The sequence below is a fragment of the Osmerus eperlanus genome, unplaced genomic scaffold (assembly GCF_963692335.1).
Source record: "Osmerus eperlanus unplaced genomic scaffold, fOsmEpe2.1 SCAFFOLD_784, whole genome shotgun sequence".
NCBI classification, from domain to species: Eukaryota; Metazoa; Chordata; class Actinopteri; order Osmeriformes; family Osmeridae; genus Osmerus; species Osmerus eperlanus.
This window is the reverse complement of record NW_026911152.1, coordinates 2,923-13,512: the sequence shown is the minus strand read 5'-3', so window position 1 is coordinate 13,512 and position 10,590 is coordinate 2,923. Positions and strand designations below refer to the sequence as shown.

General features: G+C 51.4%; 1 protein-coding gene across 1 annotated transcript; it reads right to left on the bottom strand.

Annotated features, from left to right (window-relative positions):
* Positions 1-3,548: 3,548 nt before the first annotated feature.
* On the bottom strand, positions 3,549-10,333 carry LOC134015714 (plexin-A4-like). Its single transcript, XM_062455270.1, has 6 exons — positions 10,199-10,333; positions 9,850-9,973; positions 6,887-7,040; positions 4,387-4,486; positions 3,784-3,928; positions 3,549-3,584 (listed from the first exon to the last, which is right to left on the bottom strand). The coding sequence occupies exons 1-6, from the start codon at positions 10,330-10,332 to the stop codon at positions 3,549-3,551; spliced, it is 693 nt and encodes a 230-aa protein (XP_062311254.1). The 5' UTR covers position 10,333.
* Between the last annotated feature and the right edge of the window lie 257 nt (positions 10,334-10,590).

Below are 10,590 nucleotides of genomic sequence, written 5' to 3'. Positions count from 1 at the left end.
GAGGGAAGGAGGGAGGGAGAAGGAGGGAGGGAAGGAGGGAGGCAGGGAAGGAGGGAGGCAGGGAGGGAAGGAGGGAGGAAGGAGGGAGGGAAGGAGGGAGGGAGGCAGGGAAGGAGGGAGGCAGGGAGGGAAGGAGGGAGGAAGGAGGGAGGGAAGGAGGGAGGCAGGGAAGGAGGGAGGCAGGGAGGCAGGGAAGGAGGGAGGGAAGGAGGGAGGGAGGCAGGGAAGGAGGGAGGCAGGGAGGGAAGGAGGGAAGGAGGGAGGCAGGGAAGGAGGGAGGGAGGCAGGGAAGGAGGGAGGCAGGGAAGGAGGGAGGCAGGGAAGGAGGGAAGGAGGGAGGCAGGGAAGGAGGGAGGCAGGGAAGGAGGGAGGCAGGGAGGGAGGGAGGCAGGGAAGGAGGGAGGGAGGCAGGGAGGCAGGGAGGGAGGGAGGCAGGGAAGGAGGGAGGGAGGCAGGGAGGCAGGGAGGGAGGCAGGGAAGGAGGGAGGGAGGCAGGGAGGCTCTCCTGCCGTGAGACCGTCACAGACTCACGCTGATCTGAATAAGAGCGTGTCCCAGACAGCCGAGGGTAGAGACGCAGGTTGCCCTGACGATGCCCCATCACGTCCTGCCTGAGCTCCGGGTCCCAGTAATCACCCAATCAAAACAAAGCTCCGCCCCCTAGCTTTAACCCGGCACCTCTGTGCATGCTAACGACAGGCTCAGCCAGTAGGACGCCACCGCTGAGCCATGCTCATTTGAATATCATCGGGTGGATTATTTAGATCACTTGCTCAAATCCCTTAATTGGAACGGCACACTGAATTTCATCTGGTTGGGTCAGGGAGAGGGGCATAGTTGACTTGTTGGCACTTATGGGATTTGTGTGTGGGTGTTGCGGGTGGTGTGTGTGTGTTTGTAGCTAAGTCATTAATTCACTGTGGCACCCAATTTACCTCCAATCCCCGGCCCTCAGTCCGTGAGGTTAATTAAATCCAAATTAAAGTCATTAAGACCCGGAAACACCTGCTTTTTAAGACAGCAGTCAAACAAAAACATGTGGTGAGATGTCATTAACGTGCTAATGTTAAATCCCCTCCGCTTTGTACGGAGCCGTGTTTATGTCAGGTGCACAAAGGAAAACCAATCCAACCATTATTCCCAGTCAATATTGACTTGCGACGTGTGTTAATTGGAAAGCCAAACTCACCAAGTCTCTGCCCAGCCCAGCGGCGGGGTTCAGAGGGATGATGACAGTATGAGGACAGTCTTCCAGGCTGCGTGGTGTGTAGGACTGTGTGGTGTGTAGGGCTGTGTGGTGTGTAGGGCAGTGTGGTGTGTAGGGCTGTGTGGTGTGTAGGGCTGTGTGGTGTGTAGGGCTGTGTGGGGTGTAGGGCTGTGTGGGGTGTAGGGCTGTGTGGTGTGTAGGACTGTGTGGTGTGTAGGGCTGTGTGGTGTGTAGGACTGTGTGGTGTGTAGGACTGTGTGGTGTGTAGGGCTGTGTGGTGTGTAGGACTGTGTGGTGTGTAGGACTGTGTGGTGTGTAGGACTGTGTGGTGTGTAGGGCAGTGTGGTGTGTAGGACTGTGTGGTGTGTAGGGCTGTGTGGTGTGTAGGACTGTGTGGTGTGTAGGGCTGTGTGGTGTGTAGGACTGTGTGGTGTGTAGGACTGTGTGGTGTGTAGGGCTGTGTGGTGTGTAGGGCTGTGTGGTGTGCAGGGCTGTGTGGTGTGCAGGGCTGTGTGGTGTACAGGGCTGTGTGGTGTGTAGGACTGTGTGGTGTGTAGGACTGTGTGGTGTGTAGGGCTGTGTGGTGTGTAGGGCTGTGTGGTGTGTAGGGATGTGTGGTGTGTAGGGCTGTGTGGGGTGTAGGGCTGTGTGGTGTGTAGGACTGTGTGGTGTGTAGGACTGTGTGGTGTGTAGGACTGTGTGGTGTGTAGGGCTGTGTGGTGTGCAGGGCTGTGTGGTGTGTAGGACTGTGTGGTGTGTAGGACTGTGTGGTGTGTAGGGCTGTGTGGTGTGTAGGGCTGTGTGGTGTGTAGGGATGTGTGGTGTGTAGGACTGTGTGGTGTGTAGGGCTGTGTGGTGTGTAGGACTGTGTGGTGTGTAGGGCTGTGTGGTGTGGAGCACTGTGTGGTGTGTAGGGCTGTGTGGTGTGTAGGACTGTGTGGTGTGTAGGGCTGTGTGGTGTGTAGGACTGTGTGGTGTGTAGGACTGTGTGGTGTGTAGGGCTGTGTGGTGTGTAGGGCTGTGTGGTGTGTAGGACTGTGTGGTGTGTAGGGCTGTGTGGTGTGTAGGACTGTGTGGTGTGTAGGACTGTGTGGTGTGTAGGACTGTGTGGTGTGTAGGGCTGTGTGGTGTGTAGGGCTGTGTGGTGTGTAGGACTGTGTGGTGTGTAGGGCTGTGTGGTGTGTAGGACTGTGTGGTGTGTAGGGCTGTGTGGTGTGTAGGGCTGTGTGGTGTGTAGGGCTGTGTGGTGTGTAGGACTGTGTGGTGTGTAGGGCTGTGTGGTGTGTAGGACTGTGTGGTGTGTAGGGCTGTGTGGTGTGTAGGGCTGTGTGGTGTGTAGGACTGTGTGGTGTGTAGGGCTGTGTGGTGTGTAGGACTGTGTGGTGTGTAGGGCTGTGTGGTGTGTAGGACTGTGTGGTGTGTAGGGCTGTGTGGTGTGTAGGGCTGTGTGGTGTGTAGGACTGTGTGGTGTGTAGGGCTGTGTGGTGTGTAGGGCTGTGTGGTGTGTAGGACTGTGTGGTGTGTAGGACTGTGTGGTGTGTAGGACTGTGTGGTGTGTAGGGCTGTGTGGTGTAGGTTGGCAGTGTGGTGTAGGTTGGCAGTGTGAGGGCCTGGAGAGAGATCCCCTCTCGGAGGAACTGTGAGTTTTGGAGAAGAGAACTCATCTCAGGAGAAGACGAGCTGGAGCTTGTCAGTGTTCGTCAGAGCAGAGAGCAGGATGACAGGCAGACTAGTGATCTTAATCACCGTGACCCCCCCCCCCCCCCAGGGCCAGATTAGCTTGCTGTTCCTGCCCCCCCCTCCCCCCCCCCCCCACACACACACACACACACCTCACCCTGCAGCACCCGTCTTCAATGGCACACACAGACACACATGCACAGACACACATGCACAGACACACATGCACAGACACACACACACACAGACACACATGCACAGACACACATGCACAGACACACACACACACACACACACACACACAGACACACACAGACACACAGAGGCTTTTAAACTGTCTAGCATGTATGGGCGCGTGCAGACACACTCACCAAACTTTTCATTGAACCCATTTTCCATTTAACAAAAACACACACACACACAACCCTGTACCGTACATCCACCCCACCTTTTACCAGACAGACACACACAGACACACACACCCCGAGGGCCAAGCCAGTGCCAGGAGCAGAGATGTAACAGCTCATCCTGCAAAGCAGAGCCTCTAATTAATTTGAGTCTGCTTCAAGGGGAACAGACCGCTGCCAATACTATTGATAATTCACATGCTATAAGCTGTCACTGGGAATAGGGCTGGGGATGGGAAAATGGCTCGTTTTCATCAGATTTGGAGGCGTTTGAAGTGCAGTCGGTCGGCCTGGATGTGTCAGGAACAGAGACCCAGATGCACACTTGTTCACTAAGGTCTCTGAAAGACGCCACTGAATATCTAACTAGACGACACAACTTCCCAAAAGAAAAGTCTAGAACAAAAACGAAACGCAGACGCGTCTCTGCATCGGTCTAACAGGAAAGTGAGAGGACAGCCCACTTCCTGAAGAGAGCCTTTGAATGACCTTTGACCCCTGCGCATGTGGCGGGCTCACCTCAGGCGTCTTGACCCTGCCCTCCTGGAAGGAGCAGGTGCGCGGGTCGTGGGTGCAGTCGTGTTTGTATTTGCACCAGTGGCACTGGTACGGGGAGCTTACACAGGAGAGACACCTGGGGAACACAGGAGGAATCACATCTGAATCACACAGGGGGAATCACATCTGAATCACACAGGAGGAATCACATCTGAATCACACAGGGGGAATCACATCTGAATCACACAGGAGGAATCACATCTGAATCACACAGGAGGAATCACATCTGAATCACACAGGGGGAATCACATCTGAATCACACAGGGGGAATCACATCTGAATCACACAGGGGGAATCACATCTGAATCACACAGGACGAATCACATCTGAATCACACAGGGGGAATCACATCTGAATCGCACAGCGGCCAAGCTTTTCAGAATCGCACACTGACTCCACATATGAATGTTATATTTAATATGAAGTGGAACATGTTTAACCTTGAAAACAATAAAGCTATGTTATTCACAGGGGCTTTAAAAAGATAATAATGAAAGCAGGTGTAGGAGCCAGAGGAGCGGACAGGAGACTTACGACATGTGGACGCTGCAGTCGTAGAACACGAAGCTGGTGTTGGCGAAGGCCAGGCCGGTCTCTTTAGACCTGAGGTAGAGCTGCACGATCTGGTGGTCGCCTGGAGAACACAGGAAGAACAGGAGAACGTCTCAATTCAGGCACAGCGTCACGGTTCCACATCACCTGCCCACGACGGACGCCATTAGTTCAGGCTGCTCGCAGCCTGTTGCTAAGCTAAAGGGTTTTTTATCTTCAGAGGAGCACGATGTTTTGTTGGGGCCAAGTCTCCTTCTCCGTATATGGTTTGATAATACAAGCTACCCAGCACTACCCTCCAGGGAGCAACAAATTCCCTGCTTCGTCTTTCAGAGTGTCTTTGACAAACGGTAGGTTGCGGATAAAACGAGTAGAGGAGTGCCACGGTGTGTGTGTGCGCGTGGGAATGTGTGTATGTGTGAGTCCTTAAGTGTGTGTGTGAATAAGTGTGTATCTGATGTAGGTGTCTTTTTGTCTGGCTCTAATGAAGGATTCCATGTTTAATTCAACAGTGCGTCCGCATGGACATCTCTATGCTTAAAGGAGAAGTGGGCCCTCTCCCTCCCTCCCTCCTCCCCCCCCCTCCCCCTCCCTCTCCCTCCCTCCTCCTCCCCCTCCCCCTCCCTCTCTCTCCCTCTCTCTCCTCCCGCCCTCTCCCCTCCCACCCTCTGTGCATCCATCTCTATGTCACGCCATATTCTCTTTTCTTTCTTTGCCTCCTTTCCGCTCGCCCCCTCTTCCCCGGCCCGAGACAGAAAGGGATTCGTTCATCAATCAACACAGAGGACTGCAGACAATGAATCTGTCCTAATTAGTCCACCTAAACGTTACTTTGATGCCTGGCATGAGACTCCCCACGCACAGGGACACTACCTGCAAAACATGCTCACCTATTGAGTCCCACCAAAGGAAAGTGACTGAAGAGAAGATTGAAGAGGTCGGATCAATTATTTTGTGTGCAATGTGACAAGTCCTACTTATGTTAATACATGCAGAGGTAGAGAGAGGGGTAGAGGGAGTGAGAGATACAAGGTATAGAGAGAGAGACAAGGTAGAAAGACAGAGAAAGTAGAGAGTGAGAGCGAGAAATACAAGGTAGAGTGCGAGAGAGTCTGTGTGTACGTGTGTGTGTGAGCATCGCTTCATGTTTGTATTACAGCAGCATCAAAAGCTTTATATAACGCTATGAAGAACGCTGAACAAATGTTCCTAATTCCCCCAAGTCCCCTCAGGCTTCTCCTCTGTCATTCTCACATCTGTGAAAGTGTTTGCCTGGATATTTCTGCATCAACAGCATGTGTGAGAGCAACAGCATGTTTGCGTCAGTTGTGTACAAAATACACAAATTACAGTGTTTATTTGTAAAAAGGAATCGGTCACGGTGGTTGGAAACTGGAGCTGCATAAATAAGAGTGTATGCATGTCTAGCATTAACCTCAACTGCACACCTGCTGTCGTATGACCGTGTGTGTGTGTGAGACTGAGTGTGAGACTGTGTGTGTGTGTGTGTGAGAGACACTGTGTGTGAGACTGAGTGTGAGACTGTGTGTGTGTGTGTGTGAGACTGTGTGTGTGTGAGAGACTGTGTGTGAGACTGTGTGTGTGTGTGTGTGTGTGTGTGTTCTGTGAGCAGGGGTCGTCTCGGTGCCCCAGCCCTGTAATTTCATGGTGGGTTGGGCTCTCAGGAGTCAGTCTGGTGTTGAAGGTGAAGGTGTTATTATTCATGCAGAGCCTCATACTAGCTCACTGCTGGCTTCCTCTCTCACCTGTATGGAAGCCAGTCACCTGCTAATTCTCCTAATGTATAGTTCCTGGCTCCAGTGTCACATGTGAAACCCTCAAGGTGGACCCTTCAGTTAGGTCTTTTCTCCATGGGCTTCATTACTAGCGCTGCAGTTTGAGCAGGACACGATTAAAAAGAGATTTGCTAATCGGGCGGAGGGATACGCCCCTGCGCTCAGGGCTGCCAGGGTCCCATCACTCCTTCTGTTCCACATCCACTCGAGTGAGAGAGGAAATAAGTCCCACTTGCTTGGGGACGATTGTTTATTCAATGACTAAATGTTTCCTGGAGCGGCTCTCTGTGGCCTGCAGGCTGTGACTGGGGATGGGGGTACTGAATCCCTCCTAAACCAGGGCAGGGAGACAGAGACCATGCAGGCCGTGCGAGCACTGATGCAGGTGTAGCAGGCTTACTCTTTCTCCCTCTCTCTCTCGATGTTTGTTTACGACAGGTGTTAACTCCCTGAAAATGGGCACTCAGGCAGATTTCATTCCCGCCTCCAAACTAAATAAATAAGTCCCTTCATTTAGCTGCTAATTAAGGCAGAGGGAACACAGGCCATTAATTCAGCTCCAGCACATCCATCTCTAACTTTCCAAACGAGAGAGACCTACTCAACTAAAAAATGAAGAGATCTACACATACCCTCATTCATGAAGGAGACCAACCCGCACCCGTGTTAGTGAGACCTCTCCGTACCTTTGTCGGTGACGATGCGAGGCACCTCCTTCTCGGCAGGTGAGCTACACCTGATCCGGTTCCCCTCGACCAGCCCGTCCATCTCAGCCAGGTCCTCGAAGGTGCAGTTCACCCCCGCGGACAGTTCCGGAACGTTGTGGGCCTCCAGGATCAACTGCCGAGAAGAGAAGAGAGACAGACAGAGAGACAGAGACAGAGAGACAGAGAGACAGAGAGACAGAGAGACAGAGAGACAGAGAGAGAGAAAATAAAAAAGGTTTTCATTAAACAAGTGGGAGGAGAAAACAGGGGTCAGGTGAAGTGGGGTTGGGACTAAGATATCCATATTTATGGGAGCGTTTGGTGGGCCGAGGCATTGATTCTTGCCACCGTCCACATTACACGTGTGATACAATGAGAGCTCTTTTACCGCACAGAAGGGCTGACCTGGATGGTTTTTATATTGCTGTTTAATAAAAAGGACGGGCGTGACGTGGAACCACGCATGCCTGCACACACAAATAAATACACACACATATATACACACACATATATATATATATATATATACACACACACGCACACACACAGAGCCTTCTATTAAATCTGGGGATGAACAGACAAGGCCGTCTCTCTCCGCCGTCACTCTCTCCTTTCCTCATCTCTCTCGTCAGCATCTCTCCCTCCTCATTTAAATCAGTTTTTCCTTTTAAAAGACGGATGCAGGGAGTTTATTTGATTCCATTTGGAGCAGGGCACAGGCAAATCCCAAGCACAGGGTGACACTAAAATGAAAATCACCTCGTTTTCCGGGACCGTCGAGGGAATCTTACACACACTGCCCTACCGACTCAGTAGGGAGTCAGGTGGCTGAGCGGTGAGGGAATCGGGCTAGTAATCCGAAGGTTGCCAGTTCGATTCCCGGTCGTGCCAACTGACGCTGTGTCCTTGGGCAAGGCACTTCACCCTACTTGCCTTGGGGGAATGTCCCTGTACTTACTGTAAGTCGCTCTGGATAAGAGCGTCTGCTAAATGACTAAATGTAAGTATAGGCCATGATGGATTGTATTGCGTCGCCATGGCGAAGTGGAGAGAACACAGTTCTGAGGCAGTCGTGTGGTTCAATGTCAAAGCAGGTCTTTTCACCTGTGACTGCGGAGGCAGACAGCTCAGGGTAACATACACTTCCTGTCGGTGTCCACGAGGAAACTACGATCAGGTGTGCTGTGTTGCGGCGGGTGCTGAATCATATTTTACACACAGAAATCTGCACCCTGCAGGTTTGGTTGTGTCAATTACAGCCTCACTGCTAGGGAAGGAGTGACAGAGGTACAGAGAGAAAAAATAATGAGTCTGGTTTTAATAAATAAATGTGAATGGTTGCTAACGCTGAAAGTGTTTTTCCAGGAGTCTTTCCAGCTTATCTTTTAAACTAATATTTTATTTCATAAAGGTCAGGTAGCCGGTTTGGATGCCAAATGTTCCGGCAATCAATTGGATTTTGGGGTCTGTGGCTGAGACCTGGAGATGGCTGTTCACAGTGAAAAGGTTAAACACTCCCAAGTTCACACACACACACACACACACCTCTGTCTATGAATCTCATTATTTGAAACAGATGTGGAGCAGAACATGGGCTGGGTGTGTTGTGTTTGCGTCGGCGCGGGATGAAGAGGATGATTCATCAGAGCTTGGCCTTAAGGGTTCACATTTACACATCCAGCCCCCTGGCCTTGGAGATTAAAACCCATTTCAAAATCTCCATTAAATGGGGAAATTGGACAGTAATGTGATATCATGGATGGATGAACAGTCTAAACATGCAGTCTATATGTGTATTCCTGGTAAATACTGTGTGTGTGTGTGTGTGTGTGTGTGTGTGTGTGCGGGGGGGCATCCCAACATGTGGGGTGTCTAGCTGCTCGGCCGGTTGGCATGGCGATCACAAAGCGCTCGTGGACAGTTGTGACTGCCGTCCTGGTGGCTGTGTTTGTGTCGTAATCTGATTGGGCGGCTGGCGGGAGGGGTGCTGGGATTACAGAAGGATGGCGAGGGTGAAGGCTTTGATGGGCTTACAGACACAGGAGCTCGGTGGGGGGGGTGTTCCCATCGCTTTGACACACACCCTGGGAGAGACACACACACACACACACAGGGAACGCCCCACACACACACACACGCAACATACACTCATTCATGGAGGGCCACAAACGCACACTGAGAATGTGACTTAACTTCAACCACGCCTTTAGCTTCCTGTAGCAGCCTGTAGTTCCTCATAGGACGTTGATCGAGTTGTTCGTACCCAAACAGATAAATCGGAGCTTCACAAAATTGATTTTTTAGCAAGGTCGTGTTTTCCACAACCCAGCGGTCTAGCCCTAGCCAGGCAGCCAGGCCAGCTGCTCGGACATGCAGTTAGGTGGGGTGATTAGGTTAGGACTGCTGTCTGACGAACATGAGGAAGGCCTAACCGCGTTAGCGCCAAACAGCGTCAATAACTCGTGCACTGACAAGGCTCGCGGGCTGTTTCCTGTATGCTCAGGCTGGGCTGGCAATGAATGGGATCACTCTGGGTTTTGGTCCAGGGCTATGATGTCATCGTGGTCAGTGTTACTGACCTGTTGCAGACGTACAGTTTATGCTTTGTTTACGGTCAATTCTACAGACATCCCAAGTCTCCAGGAAGTTCCGGGAGTCTCCCGCATTTCAATAGCGCCTCCCTGACGCCAGCAAATCCTATACAATCTCCCGGAAATCGGGGATTTTGTATTTAGAGCGAGTCTCTGCAGGTTGGGATGTCTGATTCTAGCTGTTCAAATCTACGCGTTTGTTCGTAATCGGAAAGAAATACATTTTGTTGATTCGGTGAAATGGATTGATGCAGTTTATGGTTAAAGCAATATGTTTAGTAGCTACAATGACATGTTTATGCCCTGTCGCTGTGCAAAACTTGGGAGCAGGAGAGAGTTCAAACGACTCACCGTTACGCTGAACTGGGACACCGAGATGTTGTTTGGGTGAACGCTGAGACGAACACACTGTTTGATGTCCGATGCGAAGCGACGAGGCTCCGACGAGCGCTCGCATTTCTCCTTCTTGGTGCACCTGTGAGAAACGAAAAATAACAGAGGCCATTATTCTCATGTAACACCCCCATGTACCAGAGCTAGCTACCCGGTAACCCGACCACAGCCTCTTTCACCCTCTCCCACCTGTAAGCACCTGGGAAAAGGAGAATGTTAGCGAGGCAGCTAGCTAGTTTAGCGATACCCGAGCGGGCGTGTTCGGAAACATTTATCATATTTCTCAGGCGGCAGAATAGAGACTCACTTGAAACTCCTGGGCACATTCTTCAAGGGGGGATTTAAAAACAATGGCTGCCCTATTTGTGGAAGTAGAGCTGTTCCATTGGGACAGGAGGAGACAGGACGCTTCTTTGTGACAAAGTTCTTAATGAAGGGCATTCATGGGCAGTGCCAAATGCAGGTGGAGGGGGGGGGGGGGGTGTGATATTGAAAACCCTTGTCCCCTCACCCCTTACTGTGCCAGGTGGTCTAATCCACTCTATTACAGAGCATTAATGTGGTTTGGTAAAATAAACCTGTTCCCTTTGGTCATGGGAAAACTTACTAGCTTACATTTCAACACATTTTTGACATGTGACAGTCTCCATTAACTCTGAGAACAACTGAATAGCAGTGCTATTACAGCAGGTGCATGAG